The sequence below is a fragment of the Oncorhynchus masou genome, unplaced genomic scaffold (genome assembly GCF_036934945.1).
Source record: "Oncorhynchus masou masou isolate Uvic2021 unplaced genomic scaffold, UVic_Omas_1.1 unplaced_scaffold_969, whole genome shotgun sequence".
NCBI classification, from domain to species: Eukaryota; Metazoa; Chordata; class Actinopteri; order Salmoniformes; family Salmonidae; genus Oncorhynchus; species Oncorhynchus masou.
This window is the reverse complement of record NW_027016195.1, coordinates 28,976-51,205: the sequence shown is the minus strand read 5'-3', so window position 1 is coordinate 51,205 and position 22,230 is coordinate 28,976. Positions and strand designations below refer to the sequence as shown.

The following is a 22,230-nucleotide window of genomic DNA, read 5'->3' as shown; positions in this document are numbered from 1 at the left end:
CAGGAACTCAAGTCCTTTTGTTCACCTGACCTAGAATTCCTCAAAATCAAATGCCGACTGTATTATCTCCCAAGAGAATTCTCCTTGGTTATCGTCACAGCTGTGTATATCCCCCCGCAAGAGGATGCCAAAATGGCCGTCAAGGAACATCACTGGACTTTATGCAACAACCATATATCCTGAGACTGCATTTAATGTAGCTGGGGATTTTAACAAAGCTAATCTGAGAACAAGGCTACCTAAATTCTATTAGCATATCAATTGCAGTACACAAGCGAGTAACATGCTCAACCATTACTACTCTAACTTCCGCGATCCATACACAGCCCTCCCCCACCCTCCTTTTGGCAAATCTGACCATGACTCCATCTTGTTGCTCCCCGCCTATAGGCAGAAACTAAAACAGGAAGCACCCATGCTTAGGTCTATCCTATGCTGGCCTGACCAATTGGATTCCGCGCTTCAAGATTGCTTCGATCACGTGGACTGGGATATGTTTCCGGTAGCCTCAGAGAACATCATTGACGTATATGCTGTCTCGGTGAGCGAGTTCATGAGAAATTGTATAGGAGATGTTGTGCCCACTGAGACTATTAAAACATTCCCTAACCAGAAACCGTGGATTGATGGCAGCATTCGCGCAAAACTGAAAGCACATACCACCGCATTTAATCTGGGCAAGGCAACTGGGAATACGGCCGAATACAAACAGTGTAGTTATTCCCTCCGTAAGGCAATCAAACAAGCAAAGCATCAGTATAGAGACAAAGTGGAGTTGCAATTCAACGGCTCAAACACCGGACGTATGTGGCAGGGTTTACAGTCAATCACGGATTACAAAAAGAAAACCAGCCCCGTCGCGGACATCAACGTCTTGCTTCCAGACAAATTAAACAACTTCTTTGCACGCTTTGAGGACAATTCAGTGCCACCGACATGGCCCGCTCCCAATGACTGTGGGCCCTAACCCATCTGGACAAGAGGAATACCTATGTAAGAATGCTTTTCATTGACTACAGCTCAGCATTCAACACCATAGTACCCTCCAAACTCATCATTAAGCTTGAGTCCCTGGGTCTTGACCCCTGCCCTGTGCAACTGGGTCCCACACTTCCTGACAGGGCGCCCCCAGGTGGTGAAGGTAGGAACGACATCTCCACTCTGCTGATCTCCTCAACACTGGGGCCCCACAAGGGTGTGTTCTCAGCCCCCTGTTGTACTCCCTGTTCACCCACGAATGCGTGGCCATGCACGCCTCCGGCTCAATCATCAGACGACACAAGAGTGGTAGGCTTGATTGCCAACAATGAAGAGATGGCATACAGGGAGGAGATGAGGGCCCTCGAAGTGTGGTGTCAGAAAAATAAATCAAATCAAAGTTTATTTGTCACTTGCGCCGAATACAACAGGTGTAGACCTTACAGTGAAATGTTTAATACAGGCTCTAACCAATAGTGCAAAAAAGGTATTAGGTGAACAATAGGTAGGTAAAGAAATAAAACTACAGTAAAAAGACAGGCTATGTACAGTAGGGAGGCTATATACAGTAGCGAGGCTATAAAAGTAGCGAGGCTACATACAGACACCGGTTAGTCAGGCTGATTGAGGTAGTCAGGTTGATAACCTCTCACTCAATGTCAGCAAAACAAAAGAGATGATCGTGGACATCAGGAAACAGCAAAGGGAGCACCCCCCTATCCACATCGACAGGACAGCAGGGGAGAAGGTAGAAAATTAAGTTCCTTGGTGTACATATCACAAACTGAAATGGTCCACGCACACAGACAATCGCGAGCATCCTGTCGGGCTGTATCACCGCCTGGTACGGCAACTGCACCGTCCACAAGCGCAGGGCTCTCCAGAGGGTGGTGCGGTCTGCACAACGCATCACCGGGACCAAACTACCTGCCCTCCAGGACACCTATAACACCCGATGTCACAGGAAGGCCAAAAAGTTAATCAAGGACAATAACCAACCGAGACTCTGCCGGTTCACCCCACTTCCAACCAGAAGGCGAGGTCAGTACAAGTGCATCAAAGCTGGGACAGATTGAAAATCAGCTTCTATCTCAAGGCCATCAGATTGTTAATAAACAGCCACCACCAGCACAGAGAGGCATGTGCCTACCTACAGACTTGATATCATTGGCCACTTTAATAAATGGATCACGAGTAGTCACTTTAATAATGCCACTTTAAGAATGTTTACATATCTCACATTACACATCTCATATGTATATAATGTATCCTATTGTCACGCCCTGGCCATAGAGAGGTTTTTATTCTCTTTTATTTTTATTTATTTTGGTTCGGCCAAGGTGTGACGTGGGTGGGCATTCTAGTCTTTATTTCTATGTTTTCTATTTCTTTGTGTTTGGCAGGGTGTGGTTCTTAATCTGAGGCAGCTGTCTATCGTTGTCTCTGATTGGGAATCACACTGAGGCAGTATTTATTTCCTTTCACATTTGTGAGAAGTTATCTTTGTTAGTGGCACTATTGCCCAAGTTAAGCTTCACGGTCGTTTCCTTGTTTTGTTGGCGACATTCATTTCAAATAAAAGGAAAATGTTCGCTCATCATGCTGCGCTTTGGTCCATTTCCAGGAAGAGGATCGTCACACCTATACTGTCTATTCTATCTATTGCATCTTAGCCGCTCTGTCACTTCTCATCTACAGTGCCTTGCGAAAGTATTCGCCCCCCTTGAACTTTGCGACCTTTTGCCACATTTCAGGCTTCAAACAAAGATATAAAACTGTATTTTTTTGTGAAGAATCAACAACAAGTGGGACACAATCATGAAGTGGAACGACATTTATTGGATATTTCAAACATTTTTAACAAATCAAAACCTGAAAAATTGGGCGTGCAAAATTATTCAGCCCCTTTACTTTCAGTGCAGCAAACTCTCTCTAGAAGTTCAGTGAGGATCTCTGAATGATCCAATGTTGACCTAAATGACTCCTGATGATAAATACAATCCACCTGTGTGTAATCAAGTCTCCGTATAAATACACCTGCACTGTGATAGTCTCAGAGGTCCGTTAAAAGCGCAGAGAGCATCATGAAGAACAAGGAACACACCAGGCAGGTCCGAGATACTGTTGTGAAGAACTTTAAAGCCGGATTTGGATACAAAAAGATTTCCCAAGCTTTAAACATCCCAAGGAGCACTGTGCAAGCGATAATATTGAAATGGAAGGAGTATCAGACCACTGCAAATCTACCAAGACCTGGCCGTCCCTCTAAACTTTCAGCTCATACAAGGAGAAGACTGATCAGAGATGCAGCCAAGAGGCCCATGATCACTCTGGATGAACTGCAGAGATCTACAGCTGAGGTGGGAGACTCTGTCCACAGGACAACAATCAGTCGTATATTGCACAAATCTGGCCTTTATGGAAGAGTGGCAAGAAGAAAGCCATTTCTTAAAGATATCCATAAAAAGTGTTGTTTAAAGTTTGCCACAAGCCACCTGGGAGACACACCAAACATGTGGAAGAAGGTGCTCTGGTCAGATGAAACCAAAATTGAACTTTTTGGCAACAATGCAAAACGTTATGTTTGGCGTAAAAGCAACACAGCTCATCACCCTGACCATACCATCCCCACTGTCAAACATGGTGGTGGCAGCATCATGGTTTGGGCCTGATTTTCTTCAGCAGGGACAGGGAAGATGGTTAAAATTGATGGGAAGATGGATGGAGCCAAATACAGGACCACTCTGGAAGAAAACCTGATGGAGTCTGCAAAAGACCTGAGACTGGGACGGAGATTTGTCTTCCAACAAGACAATGATCCAAAACATAAAGCAAAATCAACAATGGAATGGTTCAAAAATAAACATATCCAGGTGTTACAATGGCCAAGTCAAAGTCCAGACCTGAATCCAATCGAGAATCTGTGGAAAGAACTGAAAACTGCTGTTCACAAATGCTCTCCATCCAACCTCACTGAGCTCGAGCTGTTTTGCAAGGAGGAATGGGAAAAATGTCGGTCTCTCGATGTGCAAAACTGATAGAGACATACCCCAAGAGACTTACAGCTGTAATCGCAGCAAAAGGTGGCGCTACAAAGTATTAACTTAAGGGGGCTGAATAATTTTGCACGCCCAATTTTTCAGTTTTTGATTTGTTAAAAAAGTTTGAAATATCCAATAAATGTCGTTCCACTTCATGATTGTGTCCCACTTGTTGTTGATTCTTCACAAAAAAATACAGTTATATATCTTTATGTTTGAAGCCTGAAATGTGGCAAAAGGTCGCAAAGTTCAAGGGGGCCGAATACTTTCGCAAGGCACTGTATATACTTATATATTCTCATCCCATTTCCTTTAATAGATTGTGTGTATTAGGTTTTGTTGTGGAATTTGTTAGATACTAGGTATTGTTGTGGAATTGTTAGATATTACCTGTTAGATACTGCTGCACTGTCGGATCTAGAAGCATAACATTTCACTACACTGGCAATAACATCTGCTAACCATGTGTATGCAACCAATACCATCTGCTAACCATGTGTATGTGACCAATACCATCTGCTAACCATGTGTATGTGACCAATACCATCTGCTAACCATGTGTATGTGACCAATACCATCTGCTAACCATGTGTATGTGACCAATACCATCTGCTAACCATGTGTATGTGACCAATAACATCTGCTAACCATGTGTGTGTGACCAATAATTTGATTTGATATGAACTAAAGCGTGAGACGATGAGGTGCTATAACTGTAATAGTGAGGAGGTGCTCAAACTACTGCCTGATGCTGTAGTGTGTGGTGTGGTGTGGTGTGGTGTGGTGTGGTGTGGTGTGGTGTGGTGTGGTGTGGTGTGGTGTGGTGTGGTGTGTGTGTGTGTGTGTGTGTGTGTGTGTGTGTGTGTGTGTGTGTGTGCGTGTGTATGTGTGTGTATGTGTGTGTGTGTGCGTGATGTTGTAAGGATGAGGGTGTTGTGCTGACAAGCAGGCATACACACACACACACACACACACATGCACGGACACACACAACACACACACACCTCTGTGCTGCGGTTAGTTTGTTCCCTCAGCTAATTGTGTCTATTATGAATAATGCATGTTGAGAGGCCTAGCTGAGTCTTTGAGATGAACATGAATTAATGATGGGCCAGTAGAAAGTGTTGCTTACCATAAACTGACAGAGAGAATGAATCATTACAGAGTCAGGTCTTAATGAGCAGTCTTAATGATGCAGTACTTCAGTCTGTTACACTAGACAGTACTGCAGTCTGTTACACTAGACAGTACTATTACACTGACTGAAGTACTGTTTATTACAACAAACTGCAGTACAGTTTATTATAACAAACTGCAGTACTGTTTATTATAACTACTGTTTAGTACTGCAGTTTGTTATAATAAACAGTACTGCCGTTTGTTATAATTGTTACGGCTTTCTAGGTGGGAAGGAGAGTCGGACCAAAATGCGGCGTGTAGATTGCGATCCATGTTTAATAAACAAACGTAAAAACACGAATCAATTACAAACACTACAAAACAAAGAACGCAACGAAAACCGAAACAGCCTATACTGGTGTAAATAAACACAGAACAAGGACATCAGGACACTAAGGACAATCACCCACGAAACACTCAAAGAATATGGCTGCGTAAATATGGTTTCCAATCAGAGACAACGATAAACACCTGCCTCTGATTGAGAACCACTTCAGACAGCCATAGACTATGCTAGGACACCCCACTAAGCTACAATCCCAATACAAACACACCACATACAAAAACCCATGCCACACCCTGGCCTGACCAAATAAATCAAGACAACACAAAATACTTCGACCAGGGCGTGACAATAACAAACAGTACTTCAGTCTGTTATACTACACAGTACCGCAGTCTGTTATACTACACAATACTTCAGTCTGTTATACTACACAGTACTGCAGTTTGTTATAATAAACAGTACTTCAGTCTGCTACACTAGACAGTACTGCAGTCTGTTACACTAGACAGTACTGCAGTCTGTTATACTAGACAGTACCGCAGTCTGTTATACTACACAGTACTGCAGTTTGTTATAATAAACAGTACTTCAGTCTGTTACACTAGACAGTACTTCAGTCTGTTACACTACACAGTACTGCAGTCTGCTACACTAGACGGTACTTCAGTCTGCTACACTAGACAGTACTGCAGTCTGTTACACTAGACAGTACTGCAGTTTGTTATACTAGACAGTACCGCAGTCTGGTATACTACACAGTACTGCAGTCTGTTATACTATAGAGTACTGCAGTTTGTTATAATAAACAGTACTTCAGTCTGTTACACTAGACAGTACTGCAGTCTGTTACACTAGACAGTACTTCAGTCTGCTACACTAGACAGTACTGCAGTTTGTTATACTACACAGTACTGCAGTTTGTTATACTACACAGTACTGCAGTCTGTTATACTACACAGTACTGCAGTTTGTTATACTACACAGTACTGCAGTTTGTTATAATAAACAGTACTGCAGTTTGTTATACTACACAGCACTGCAGTCTGTTATACTACACAGTACTGCAGTTTGTTATACTACACAGTACTGCAGTTTGTTATACTACACAGTACTGCAGTTTGTTATTCTACACAGCACTGCAGTCTGTTATACTACACAGCACTGCAGTCTGTTATACTACACAGTACTTCAGTTTGTTATACTACACAGCACTGCAGTCTGTTATACTACACAGTACTGCAGTTTGTTATACTACACAGTACTGCAGTTTGTTATAATAAACAGTACTGCAGTCTGTTATACTACACAGCACTGCAGTCTGTTATACTACACAGTACTGCAGTTTGTTATACTACACAGTACTGCAGTCTGTTATACTACACAGTACTGCAGTCTGTTATACTACACAGTACTGCAGTCTGTTATACTACACAGTACTTCAGTTTGTTATACTACACAGCACTGCAGTCTGTTATACTACACAGTACTGCAGTTTGTTATACTACACAGTACTGCAGTTTGTTATAATAAACAGTACTGCAGTCTGTTATACTACACAGCACTGCAGTCTGTTATACTACACAGTACTGCAGTTTGTTATACTACACAGTACTGCAGTCTGTTATACTACACAGTACTGCAGTCTGTTATACTACACAGTACTGCAGTCTGTTATACTACACAGTACTTCAGTCTGTTATACTACACAGTACTGCAGTTTGTTATAATAAACAGTACTTCAGTCTGTTGTAATAAACAGTACTGCAGTTTGTTATAATAAACAGTACTGCAGTCTGTTATACTACACAGTACTTCAGTCTGCTACACTAGACAGTACTGCAGTCTGTTATACTATAGAGTACTGCAGTTTGTTATAATAAACAGTACTTCAGTCTGTTACACTAGACAGTACTGCAGTCTGTTACACTAGACAGTACTTCAGTCTGTTACACTAGACAGTACTTCAGTCTGTTACACTAGACAGTACTTCAGTCTGTTATACTACACAGCACAGCAGTCTGTTATACTACACAGTACTGCAGTCTATTATACTACACAGTACTGCAGTCTGTTATACTACACAGTACTGCAGTCTATTATACTACACAGTACTGCAGTCTATTATACTACACAGTACTGCAGTCTGTTATACTACACAGTACTGCAGTCTGTTATACTACACAGTACTGCAGTCTATTATACTACACAGTACTGCAGTCTGTTATACTACACAGTACTGCAGTCTGTTATACTACACAGTACTGCAGTCTATTATACTACACAGTACTGCAGTCTATTATACTACACAGTACTGCAGTCTGTTATACTACACAGTACTGCAGTCTGTTATACTACACAGTACTGCAGTCTGTTATACTACACAGTACTGCAGTCTGTTATACTACACAGTACTGCAGTCTGTTATACTACACAGTACTGCAGTTAGGGCTGTGGAGGTCATGAGGTTTTGTCAGCCAGTTATTGTCATGCCAAAGACTGCGGGTCTCGCGGTAATTGACCGTTAATTAACATAAACAAATTTAGCGTCTCCAGGCCTCCACACAAGCCTCTGATGGAACATCTACATTTAAAAAGGCCTCATAAATCAATATAAACCATCACAATAAATCCGTTATTTATTTTTAGGCAGGTCTAAAGCAACATGATATGAATATTTTTATTTTTCCTGGAGAACTGAATACGAGTTGGCCTACTGTATGTTATCTGTCTATGCCCCATGATATAGGCTGTAGACTTGTTCAATTACAAGACTTTATTATTATTATTATTATTTTAGAATAAAGAAGAATATAATTGAACTTAATAAAATGGAAAGGATATATTATCCCCATCCAGGAGTGAGTGTGCATATGAAGTGTCTACGTTGAGCATTAAAGTGATCATTTCAAACAGGTCTTATAAGATAGATTTGGAGTTATTTGGCAACTTTAGTTGTGAATGATACAAACCTTAGAATGTTTTAGAAATGAACACATATATGGGCTGCAAGATGCGACCAAAGGCAGTTAATTAATTGAGAAAGTCAAAAAGAAAGAAAAAAGAGCTTGTGCTCTGTTCCTTTCCTCAGGCAACACAGCTGTTCTCTCATCAAGTGATCATCATTTTCACCCATCAGGCTATTCTCAATTGAATCTGGTCTTTACTAATGAGTTAATATTAGTTTTGATTTAGAATGGCCCGTTATCAAATGGGAAGGAACAGAGGCAGGAGAAGAGGAAGAAAAGAAGTCATCTTTGTACTCCAATAGTGAATGGAGGTCGTGCTCTTTCCCGCTGGTCTGGTTTTCAATGATGCCTGGTAGGTTGACTTTGGTTTCATAGCAGAGCTGTGTTTAATATGAGCAGCTGAGAAATACATATAAGAACACTTACTTCACAACACCACACATAATGTGTTTTATGTTGGAGTATAGGCTAGACCCGTTAGTATAGACCCGTGACGTACCAGAGACATCTTAAATCAGTTTTGTTTAATCATTTTCTGGCATATGTAATATATGGTAAGATATATTTTGCATAACGGAACAATCGTAATTTTAATTCAGTCATTTTGGGGGGGGGGCTTGGGGTGATAATCCTATGCATGAGTTCTAATATGCGTACGGATGTGTTTTGAATTAATCATCACCATTTCCTGTTGTTAGGCTTTGAAACAACATCCACAACGAACATGTTTTATCACTCAGTTTCAACCTGTTGTTGAACTTCTTTCTTCAAATGGACCATCACAGAGAAGTGAGGTTTTTTTTTTTAATACTGTTTTAATGATAAGTGTTTGATGTGATTTTTCCAATTCATTTGCATTGATGTCAGAGTGGTTAGAGGGACAATAGAGCCCTGAGTACCAGGCCATTAGGACCTGATGGAGGGACAATAGAGCCCTGAGTACCAGGCCATTAGGACCTGATACTCGTTAGTGAGTTGGGTACTACCAAAGCATGTCCAGAGTGCATAAGAGGAGATTACCATGACTCAACGGTCACGTGGAATTCTACTGTGGTCATGATTCATGACTGCTGTTGTGGCGGTAATACAGTCACCTCAACAGCCCTAATTGCAGTCTGTTATACTACACAGCACTGCAGTCTGTTACACTACACAGTACTTCAGTCTGTTACACTAGACAGTACTGCAGTCTGTTACATTAGACAGTACTTCAGTCTGTTACACTAGACAGTACTGCAGTCTGTTACACTAGACAGTACTTCAGTCTGTTACACTACACAGTACTGCAGTCTGTTACATTAGACAGTACTTCAGTCTGTTACACTAGACAGTACTGCAGTCTGTTACATTAGACAGTACTTCAGTCTGTTACACTAGACAGTACTGCAGTCTGTTACACTAGACAGTACTTCAGTCTGTTACACTACACAGTACTGCAGTCTGTAATACTACACAGTACTGCAGTCTGGTATACTACACAGTACTGCAGTCTGTTACACTAGACAGTACTGCAGTCTGTTACACTAGACAGTACTTCAGTCTGTTACACTAGACAGTACTTCAGTCTGTTACACTACACAGTACTGCAGTCTGTTATACTATACAGTACTGCAGTTTGTTACACTAGACAGTACTGCAGTCTGTTACACTAGACAGTACTTCAGTCTGTTACACTAGACAGTACTTCAGTCTGTTACACTACACAGTACTGCAGTCTGTTACACTAGACAGTACTGCAGTCTGTTACACTAGACAGTACTGCAGTCTGTTACACTAGACAGTACTTCAGTCTGTTACACTAGACAGTACTTCAGTCTGTTACACTACACAGCACTGCAGTCTGGTATACTACACAGCACTGCAGTCTGTTACACTAGACAGTACTTCAGTCTGTTACACTAGACAGTACTTCAGTCTGTTACACTACACAGTACTGCAGTCTGTTATACTATACAGTACTGCAGTTTGTTACACTAGACAGTACTGCAGTCTGTTACACTAGACAGTACTTCAGTCTGTTACACTAGACAGTACTTCAGTCTGTTACACTACACAGTACTTCAGTCTGTTACACTAGACAGTACTGCAGTCTGTTACATTAGACAGTACTTCAGTCTGTTACACTAGACAGTACTGCAGTCTGTTACACTAGACAGTACTGCAGTTTGTTACACTAGACAGTACTTCAGTCTGTTACACTAGACAGTACTTCAGTCTGTTACACTACACAGTACTGCAGTCTGTTATACTATACAGTACTGCAGTTTGTTACACTAGACAGTACTGCAGTCTGTTACACTAGACAGTACTTCAGTCTGTTACACTAGACAGTACTTCAGTCTGTTACACTACACAGTACTGCAGTCTATTACACTAGACAGTACTGCAGTCTGTTACACTAGACAGTACTGCAGTCTGTTACACTAGACAGTACTTCAGTCTGTTACACTAGACAGTACTTCAGTCTGTTACACTACACAGCACTGCAGTCTGGTATACTACACAGCACTGCAGTCTGGTATAGGGAAACTCACACAGTATGAAGCAGAGGTGTGGACTTGAGTCACATGACTTGGACTTGAGTCACATGACTTAGATTCGAGTCACAAATATGATGACTTGCAACTCAACTTTGACTTTAACACCAGTGACTCGTGACTTGAGCGTTATGACTCGACCTGACTTGATACCCTCCCCAACCCTCCCCAAGCCTCCCCAACCCTCCCAAGCCTCCCCAACCCTCCCAAGCCTCCCCAACCCTGCCAAGCCTCCCCAACCATCCCAAGCCTCCCCAACCCTCCCAAGCCTCCCCAACCCTCCCCAAGCCCAAATATTAAAAATTATGCTATTAAAAAAAGTGTGGAGCGCATCAACTCTTCATTTAACGGATTACAGTTTGAATCGGACAGTAGCCAATCAAATTGCGCCAGCTGAGAAACAGTTGTGCGTGGCAGTGCAGAGGAACGTCGGCTGGTGAATTCAGATGGAGCCCTTGGAAAGATGATACCCAAAATTATTATTTTCGGGATATAAAGACAACGCTGTATCAACAAAAAAAAACGGATTGCAACTTGCAAAACATGCGGGAAGAAAATTACAGACGGAGGCGCAACAACTTCCAACTTTGTTTGACATTTGAAGCTACACTAAGAACGGTAAGTCGTGGTTAATATAGCTGACAGCTATATCATTTATTACTTTACTGGTGTGTGTGTTTAGGTTGGGCGATTGTGTACAAGCCTACATCGCTCGATTGCGCCCCATGGCGATCCTCGATAGTCAATCACTATTGGGGGGGGGGGGGGGGTATTTCTCATGGCTACCCATGTATTTCCATGGAAATATAACGTTTATTTGGAAAGTAATAAATATATAGATATTTTTAAAAGCATTCATGGTTTGCATAAAAGTAATATCCTAACTATTACTCTTGTTAAAAATATGAAATGGTACTACTACTATTTGGTAGTACCATTGATTCGGACTTGCCTGACTTGACTTGGGACTTGAGTGCTAAGACTTGAGACTTACTTGTGACTTGTAAAACAATGACTTGGTCCCACCTCTGTGTAGTATTGCAGTCTATTATAGGGAAGCTAGCACTGAGATGCAGTGCCTTAGACCGCTATGTCACTCGGGAACCTGAACTAGAATACATTGTGGGGGAGGCTCAGCTTTCTCACTTTAAGAATGGAAGACGTTGTGGGAGAGATGACTTTACCCCTCTAACCTACAACACATTGTTATTATACCGTGAGTCCAAGGGGTATGAATACTTTCTGAAGGCACTGTACATTGTGGGGAGAGATGTCGTTCAGACTCTGCCCCGCTATCCGTAAAGGGGCAATCTGGGATTCCAAAAAACAACAAAGCATTCACACCCAGACATTTGTTTTGGTAAACAGTTCAGGGATGGCTCAGCAGATGTACCAATCACAGATTGTCCCTTTAACTAGAATACATTGTGGGGAGGAGATGCTGGTTAAATCCTCCTCACAGCCTTCTCTGTAAAGCTTAACAACAATATATTATAGAGTGAGAAGTCGGATACAGGGCTCTGACTGACTGTGCACTTCCTTCCCTCTAACCTTAACTAGAATACATTGTGAGGAGGAGATGTGGAGATGTGGGAGGATCCAGTTAGGAACAACAGGAACGTGTAATGTGATTTATCTGGAATTCAGCCTACTCTTCAGCCTTCTCTCTAACCTTAACTAGAATACATTGTGGAGAGGAGATGTGGAGATAATATAAGATTCATGTGATTTATGGAAAGCATGGACCAATAGACCGGGAGTCTGAACTACAGGGAACAACCGGGTGTCTGTACCAGGAAAACCACTTATTAAGCCACTAACTACATCAATATATCTGTCAGCTCAGCTGAATGCTATGGAATAGTTCATGGGGTAATTATACATTACAAACATTACAACCCATACATTATATATTAAAGCAATAATTGTGTAGATCCATCTTGGGGATTGTAAAGTAATCTAATCTCAGTACAACATGAGGTGATTGATTGAGCGACATAGCCCAACCTATTGCGTAACAAATGGAGAATCCAAAAATGAATCAGAAGAGCCACGGTCTGGCATGAACCCTGAAAGACAACTTACTGCAATCACAACTACATTTTAAAAGAATACTGTAGGTAGAACTTTCCTTTCATCACAGAACTAACAACAACAAAGTCCACATATTGCAGTGCTCACCCTTCAAGGTAATTACTATGCAGGTACTATATGGAGCAGTAGTAAGGAGGTATTAAGGAGCGGTAGTATGGAGGTAATATATGGAGCAGTAGTATGGAGGTACTATATGGAGCAGTAGTATGGAGGTACTATATGGAGCGGTAGTATGGAGGTACTATATGGAGCAGTAGTATGGAGGCACTATATGGAGCAGTAGTATGGAGGTACTATATGGAGCAGTAGTATGGAGGTACTATATGGAGCAGTAGTATGGAGGTACTATATGGAGCAGTAGTATGGAGGAACTATATGGAGCAGTAGTATGCAGGTACTATATGGAGCAGTAGTATGGAGGTACTATATGGAGCAGTAGTATGGAGGTACTATATGGAGCAGTAGTATGGAGGTACTATATGGAGCAGTAGTATGGAGGTACTATATGGAGCAGTAGTATGGAGGTACTATATGGAGCAGTAGTATGGAGGTACTATATGGAGCAGAAGTATGGAGGTACTATATGGAGCAGTAGTATGGAGGTACTATATGGAGCAGTAGTATGGAGGTACTATATGGAGCAGTAGTATGGAGGTACTATATGGAGCAGTAGTATGGAGGTACTATATGGAGCAGTAGTATGGAGGTAATATATTTAGCAATAGTATGGAGGTACTATATGGAGCAGTAGTATGGAGGTACTATATGGAGCAGTAGTATGGAGGTACTATATGGAGCAGTAGTATGGAGGTACTATATGGAGCAGTAGTATGGAGGTACTATATGGAGCAGTAGTATGGAGGTACTATATGGAGCAGTAGTATGGAGGTACTATATGGAGCAGTAGTATGGAGGTACTATATGGAGCGGTAGTATGGAGGTAATATATGGAGCAGTAGTATGGAGGTACTATATGGAGCGGTAGTATGGAGGTACTATATGGAGCGGTAGTATGGAGGTACTATATGGAGCGGTAGTATGGAGGTACTATATGGAGCAGTAGTATGGAGGTACTATATGGAGCGGTAGTATGGAGGTACTATATGGAGCGGTAGTATGGAGGTACTATATGGAGCAGTAGTATGGAGGTACTATATGGAGCGGTAGTATGGAGGTACTATATGGAGCGGTAGTATGGAGGTGCTATATGGAGCAGAAGTATGGAGGTACTATATGGAGCAGTAGTATGGAGGTACTATATGGAGCGGTAGTATGGAGGTAATATATGGAGCAGTAGTATGGAGGTACTATATGGAGCGGTAGTATGGAGGTACTATATGGAGCAGTAGTATGGAGGTACTATATGGAGCGGTAGTATGGAGGTACTATATGGAGCGGTAGTATGGAGGTACTATATGGAGCAGTAGTATGGAGGTAATATATGGAGCGGTAGTATGGAGGCGCTATATGGAGCAGTAGTATGGAGGTAATATATGGAGCAGTAGTATGGAGGTACTATATGGAGCAGTAGTATGGAGGTACTATATGGAGCAGTAGTATGGAGGTAGTATATGGAGCGGTAGTATGGAGGTACTATATGGAGAGGTAGTATGGAGGTACTACATGGAGCAGTAGTATGGAGGTACTATATGGCGCAGTAGTATGGAGGTACTATATGGAGCAGTAGTATGGAGGTACTATATGGAGCAGTAGTATGGAGGTACTATATGGAGCAGTAGTATGGAGGTACTATATGGAGCAGTAGTATGGAGGTACTATATGGAGCGGTAGTATGGAGGTACTATATGGAGCGGTAGTATGGAGGTACTATATGGAGCGGTAGTATGGAGGTTCTATATGGAGGTAGCGGTAGTATGGAGGAACTATATGGAGAGGTAGTATGGAGGTACTATATGGAGCAATAGTATGGAGGTACTATATGGAGCGGTAGTATGGAGGTACTATATGGAGAGGTAGTATGGAGGTAATATATGGAGCGGTAGTATGGAGGTCCTATATGGAGCAGTAGTATGGAGGTAATATATGGAGCAGTAGTATGGAGGTACTATATGGAGCAGTAGTATGGAGGTACTATATGGAGCAGTAGTATGGAGGTACTATATGGAGCGGTAGTATGGAGGTACTATATGGAGCGGTAGTATGGAGGTACTCTATGGAGAGGTAGTATGGAGGTACTATATGACAGGTCCTCCCACTGTAGATATGACAGGTCCTCCCACAGTAGATATGACAGGTCCTCCCACAGTAGATATCACAGGTCCTCCCACACAGACGATATGACAGGTCCTCCCACAGTAGATATGACAGGTCCTCCCACAGTAGATATGACAAGTCCTCCCACAGTAGATATAACAGGGCTTCCTCACAGTAGATATGACAGGTCCTCCCACAGTAGATATGACAGGTCCTCCCACAGTAGATATAACAGGTCCTCCCACAGTAGATATGACAGGTCCTCCCACAGTAGATATAACAGGTCCTCCCACAGTAGATATAACAGGTCCTCCCACAGTAGATATAACAGGTCCTCCCACAGTAGATATGACAGGTCCTCCCACAGTAGATATGACAGGTCCTCCCACAGTAGATATAACAGGGCTTCCTCACAGTAGATATAACAGGGCTTCCTCACAGTAGATATGACAGGTCCTCCCACAGTAGATATGACAGGTCCTCCCACAGTAGATATAACAGGGCTTCCTCACAGTAGATATGACAGGTCCTCCCACAGTAGATATAACAGCTCCTCCCACAGTAGATATGACAGGGCTTACTCACAGTAGATATGACAGGGCTTACTCACAGTAGATATAACAGGGTTTCCCCACAGTAGATATGACAGGGTTTCCCCACAGTAGATATAACAGGGTTTCCCCACAGTAGATATAACAGGGTTTCCCCACAGTAGATATAACAGGGTTTCCCCACAGTAGATATAACAGGGTTTCCCCACAGTAGATATGACAGGGTTTCCCCACAGTAGATATGACAGGGTTTCCCCACAGTAGATATAACAGGGTTTCCCCACAGTAGATATGACAGGTCCTCCCACAGTAGATATAACAGGGTTTCCCCACAGTAGATATAACAGGGCTTCCTCACAGTAGATATGACAGGGCTTACTCACAGTAGATATGACAGGTCCTCACACAGTAGATATAACAGGGTTTCCCCACAGTAGATATAACAGGGCTTACTCACAGTAGATATGACAGGTCCTCCCACAGTAGATATAAAAGGGCTTCCTCACAGTAGATATGACAGGTCCTACCACAGTAGATATGACAGGTCCTTACCCCTCCTGTCTCAGCCTCCAGTATTTATACTGCAGTAGTTTATGTGTCGGGGGCTAGGGTCAGTTTGTTATATCTGGAGTACTTCTCCTGTCTTATCCGGTGTCCTGTGTGAATTTAAATGTGCTCTCTCTAATTATCTCTTTCTCTTTCTTTCTCTCTCTTGGAGGACCTGAGCCCTAGGACCATGCCTCTGGACTACCTGGCATGATGACTCCTTGCTGTCCCCAGTCCACCTGGCCGTGCTGCTGCTCCAGTCCTCTTCTGGCACAGCCTGGCCACCCCTCATAGCCTGGTTCCTCTCTAGGTTTCTTCCCTGGTTTTGGCCTTTCTAGGGAGTTTTTCCTAGCAGCTGCGTTTCTACACCTGCATTGCTTGCGGTTTAGGGTTTTAGGCTGGGTTTCTGTACAGCACTTTGAGATATCAGCTGATGTACGAAGGGCTAAATAAATACATTTGATTTGATTTGATTTTATATGACAGGGCCTCCCTCAGTAGATATGACAGGGCCTCCTCAGAATAGATAGAGGCCAGTTCCCCCCTCCTTTGGAGTAGATAGAGGACAGTTCCCCCCCTCCTTTGGAGTAGATGGAGGACAGTTCCCTCCTCCTTTGGAGTAGATAGAGGACAGTTCCCCCCCTCCTTTGGAGTAGATAGAGGACAGTTCCCCCCCTCCTTCAGAGTTGACAGAGGACAGTTCCCTCCCTCCTTCAGAGTAGATAGAGGACAGTTCCTCCCTCCTACAGAGTAGACAGAGGACAGTTCCCTCCCTCCTTCAGAGTAGATAGAGGACAGTTCTTCCTCCTACAGAGTAGATAGAGGACAGTTCCTCCCTCCTACAGAGTAGATAGAGGACAGTTCCTCCCTCCTACAGAGTAGATAGAGGACAGTTCCCCCTCTTACAAAGTAAATAGAGGAAAGTTCCCCCTCCTACAGAGTAGATAGAGGACAGTTCCTCCCTCCTACAGAGTAGATAGAGGACAGTTCCTCCCTCCTACAGAGTAGATAGAGGACAGTTCCTCCCTCCTACAGAGTAGATAGAGGACAGTTCCCCCTCTCCTACAGAGTCAATAGAGGACAGTTCCCCCTCCTACAAAGTAAATACAGGAACGTTCCCCTCCTACAGAGTAGATAGATGACAGTTCCCCCCCTCCTACAGTGTAGATAGAGGCCAGTTCCCCCCTCCTTTGGAGTAGATAGAGGACAGTTCCTCCCTCCTACAGAGTAGATAGAGGACAGTTCTTCCTCCTACAGAGTAAATAGAGGACAGTTCCTCCCTCCTACAAAGTAGAGAGGACAGTTCCTCCCTCCTATAGAGTAGATAGAGGCCAGTTCCCCCCTCCTATGGAGTAGATAGAGGACAGTTCCCCCCCTCCTACAGAGTAGATAGAGGACATTTCTCCCCCTCCTACAGAGTAGATAGAGGCCAGTTCCTCCCTCCTACAGGGTAGATAGAAGACAGTTCCTCCTCTTATAGAGTAGATAGAAAAGTTCATTGTCTGTCTCCAACAAGTCTCATCTGGCTCCCCTTCTCATGTAGTCTAACCTTTGTCTATTCTAATAAAACAAATAAAAAAAGTTCATCCTCCCACAGAGTAGATAGATAGCAGAATCCCTCCTACAGTACTAGGGCTATAAGAGACAGTGGATAGATAGGAAGAGTTCCACCCACAGAAAGAAGAGTACTGTGATTACAGGCGGTCTGTGGCAGGGTGAGACAGAGGAGAGCTCAGACCGTATCTACTAACTCAACACAAGGAGGACAAAAACACATTTGATGAGAGAGGGGCTGACACCAACGCTTAGCTTTATCAACTGTACACAGCTTGACTCTGGCTCACAAAGCCAATCTGCCCTGAGCCAAATAACAGACCCCATATCTCTTTAAAAATAGAGATTTAGCGCCCGCTGCACCCTGAGCTTGTTATCTGTTAGCGGGTGGCATGTAACCTGAGAGGAACAAAGAGAAGAAGAGAGAGGAACAAAGAGAAGAAGAGAGAGGAACAGAGAGAAGATGAAAGAGGAACAGAGAGAATAAGAAAGAGGAACAAAGAGAAGAAGAGAGAGGAGAAAGGAATCTCAGGAGAGGAAGCTTCACAGCCATATACAGTGAGAGGAGGAGAGGGAGAGGAAGCTTCACAGCCATACACAGTGAGAGGAGGAGAGGGAGAGGAAGCTTCACAGCCATACACAGTGAGAGGAGGAGAGGGAGAGGAAGCTTCACAGCCATACACAGTGAGAGGAGGAGAGGGAGAGGAAGCTTCACAGCCATACACAGTGAGAGGAGGAGAGGGAGAGGAAGCTTCACAGCCATACACAGTGAGAGGAGGAGAGGGAGAGGAAGCTTCACAGCCATACACAGTGAGAGGAGGAGAGGGAGAGGAAGCTTCACAGCCATATACAGTGAGAGGAGGAGAGGGAGAGGAAGCTTCACAGCCATACACAGTGAGAGGAGAATAGGGAGAGGAAGCTTCACAGCCATACACAGTGAGAGGAGGAGAGGGAGAGGAAGCTCCACAGCCATACACAGTGAGAGGAGGAGAGGGAGAGGAAGCTCCACAGCCATACACAGTGAGAGGAGGAGAGGGAGAGGAAGCTTCACAGCCATACACAGTGAGAGGAGGAGAGGGAGAGGAAGCTTCACAGCCATACACAGTGAGAGGAGGAGAGGGAGAGGAAGCTTCACAGCCATACACAGTGAGAGGAGAAGAGGGAGAGGAAGCTTCACAGCCATACACAGTGAGAGGAGGAGAGGGAGAGGAAGCTTCACAGCCATACACAGTGAGAGGAGGAGAGGGAGAGGAAGCTCCACAGCCATACACAGTGAGAGGAGGAGAGGGAGAGGAAGCTTCACAGCCATACACAGTGAGAGGAGGAGAGGGAGAGGAAGCTTCACAGCCATACACAGTGAGAGGAGGAGAGGGAGAGGAAGCTTCACAGCCATACACAGTGAGAGGAGGAGAGGGAGAGGAAGCTTCACAGCCATACACAGTGAGAGGAGGAGAGGGAGAGGAAGCTTCACAGCCATACACAGTGAGAGGAGGAGAGGGAGAGGAAGCTTCACAGCCATACACAGTAAGAAGAGGAGAGGGAGAGGAAGCTTTACAGACATACACAGTGAGAGGAGGAGAGGGAGAGGAAGCTTCACAGCCATACACAGTGAGAGGAGAAGAGGGAGAGGAAGCTTCACAGCCATACACAGTGAGAGGAGGAGAGGGAGAGGAAGCTTCACAGCTACACAGAGTGAGAGGAAGAGTTTGGGCATTGCTGTAACTTTTTGGATTCTACGTGCCAAATGCACATCAATTAATTGGTTCCATTGCACCTGGCAGGCAAGCTCTGCTAAAGTAAAACATTTTAACCCCTATTTTTGTGATTTTCAATTAGTAGCTACAGTCTTGTCCCATCTCTGCAACTCCCGTACGGACTCGGGAGAGGCAAAGGTCGAGAGCCTTCGATCCTCCAAAACGCGACCTTCCCAAGCCGCACTGCTTCTTGACACACTGCTCTCTTCACCCAGAAGCCAGCAACACAACTGGCGTTCGAAGTCAGCGTGCACGCGCCCGGCCTGCCACAAGGAGTCGCTAGAGTGTGATTGGACAAGGAAATCTCAGCCTGCTAAACCTTCCTCTAACCCGGACGACGCTGGGCTAATTGTGTGCCGCCTCATGGGTCTCCTGATCGCGGCCGGCTAAGACACAGCCTGGGATCGAACCCGGGTCTGTTGTGACTCCTGCCTTAGACAGTTGAGCCACTCGGGAGGCCAACAGCTAAAGTTTTTTTTATAAAGAAAGAGTCATAGTATTTTAACCCAGGGGCACGTTCAGCAGGACACAACGTCTTGGGACGTTCAGAAATATGATATGTAGAACAAACATGCCTCTCCGACATGTAGAATAAGGAATCACATCGGCTCTATTCATGGACTTTCTATCTGCAACGCTCGAGAATGTTTTGCAACTGAGTGTGGCTCAGGTCATATTTTCCGGGTATAGAGGGGTATAGAGTAGTATAGAGCAGAGTAGAGTAGTATAGAGTAGTATAGAAGGGTATAGAGTAGTATAGAGGGGTATAGAGTAGTATAGAGGGGTATAGAGGGGTATAGAGCAGAATAGAGCAGAATAGAGCGGTATAGACCAGAATAGAGCGGTGTAGAGCAGTATAGAGTAGTATAGAGCGGTACAGAGCAGTATAGAGTAGTATAGAGCGGTACAGAGCAGTATAGAACAGTATAGAGTGGTACAGAGCAGTATAGAGTAGTATAGAGCGGTACAGAGCAGTATAGAGTAGTATAGAGCGGTACAAAGCAGTATAGAACGGTATAGAACGGTATAGAGCGGTACAGAGCGGTACAGAGCGGTATAGAGCGGTAATTTCTGGTCACAACATACAGGCTTGTTTACGTGTTGCTGTGCATTTTGTTGCTGACCTTACTTTGCTACCTGACAACTTTACGTTTTTTTATTTTTTTTATTACCGTTTATTACCGTATTACCTCACTCAACTTTTTTTCATTCAACTTTTTCACTCCGGACTCTTTATCTGGACATGGTTCGTCAGGACTTCCAACAGCCGAAGCTAAGTAGAACATAAACATGATGCCTTCTAATTGCAGCCGCTGTACTCATAATATACAGGAGAACGATCGCCTTCTGGCGAAGATAGCTGTATTGCAAGCCCAGCTTCAGACGCAATCGTTAGGCAAGGGTAATTTCAGTGTAGGAAAGGATGAAACAGTGTCTGTGCCACCAGTAAGTACAGATAGTAACGTTAGTATAAATCCCCTGGCACAGTCCCCGCAGCCGGACAACTTTCTCACGGTTTCTGGAGGGAAATGCTGTAGGAATGCTCAACCGGTGTCGCTCATTCAGCTAACAGAAACTTTCAACAGGTTTTCCCCATTAAGCAGCTAGTCGGAGTCTGAAGCCGAGCCTTCTCTTGTCTCTACTCCTCCCGTTACGGGGTCTGAGACGCCGAAGCTTCCCACCATTAGCTCTGACAAATTGAAAACCCTAGTCATTGGTGACTCCATTACACACAGTATTAGACTTACAACGAATCATCCAGCGATCATACACTGTTTACCAGGGGCAGGGCTACCGACGTTAAGGCTAATCTGAAGATGGTGCTGGCTAAAGCTAAAACTGACGAGTGTAGAGAGTATAGGGATATTGTTATCCACATCAGTACCAATGATGTTAGGATGAAACAGTCAGAGGTCACCAAGTGCAACATAGCTTCAGCGTGTAAATCAGCTAGAAAGATGTGTTGGCATCGAGTAATTGTCTCTGGCCCTATCCCAGTTAGGCGGAGTGATAAGCTCTACAGCAGAGTCTCACAACTCAATCGCTGGTTGAAAACTGTTTTCTGCCCCTCCCAAAAGATAGAATTTGTAGATAATTGGCCCTCTTTCTGGGACTCACCCACAAACAGGACCAAGCCTGGCCTGTTGAGGAGTGACGGACTCCATCCTAGCTGGAGGGGCGCTCTCATCTTATCTACCAACATAGACAGGGCTCTAACTGCTCTAGCTCTAGCTCTAGCTCTAGCTCTAGGGTGCAGGCCAGGCAGCAAGCTGTTAGCCTGCCAGCTTAGTGGAGTCTGCCACTTAGTGGAGTCTGCCATTGAGACCGTGTCTGTGCCTCGACCTGGGTTGGGCAAAACTAAACATGGCAGTATTCGCCTTAGCAATCTCACAAGGATAAAGACCTCTATTCCTCATTATTGAAAGAGATCATGATACCTCACATCTCAAAATAGGGCTACTTAATGTTAGATCCCTTACTTCAAAGGCAATTATAGTCAATGAACTAATCACTGATCATAATCTTGATG

The 22,230-nt window shown here is 43.8% G+C and overlaps 1 protein-coding gene across 1 annotated transcript in view; it reads right to left on the bottom strand.

Moving 5' to 3' along the window:
* LOC135538462 (copine-5-like) overlaps positions 1 to 938 on the bottom strand; it is an 80,617-nt gene extending 79,679 nt beyond the window's left edge. Inside the window, exon 1 of the mRNA XM_064964354.1 lies at positions 933 to 938. Coding sequence (XP_064820426.1) covers positions 933 to 938 — 6 coding nt within the window. The remainder of the gene's footprint in view (positions 1 to 932) is intronic.
* Between the last annotated feature and the right edge of the window lie 21,292 nt (positions 939 to 22,230).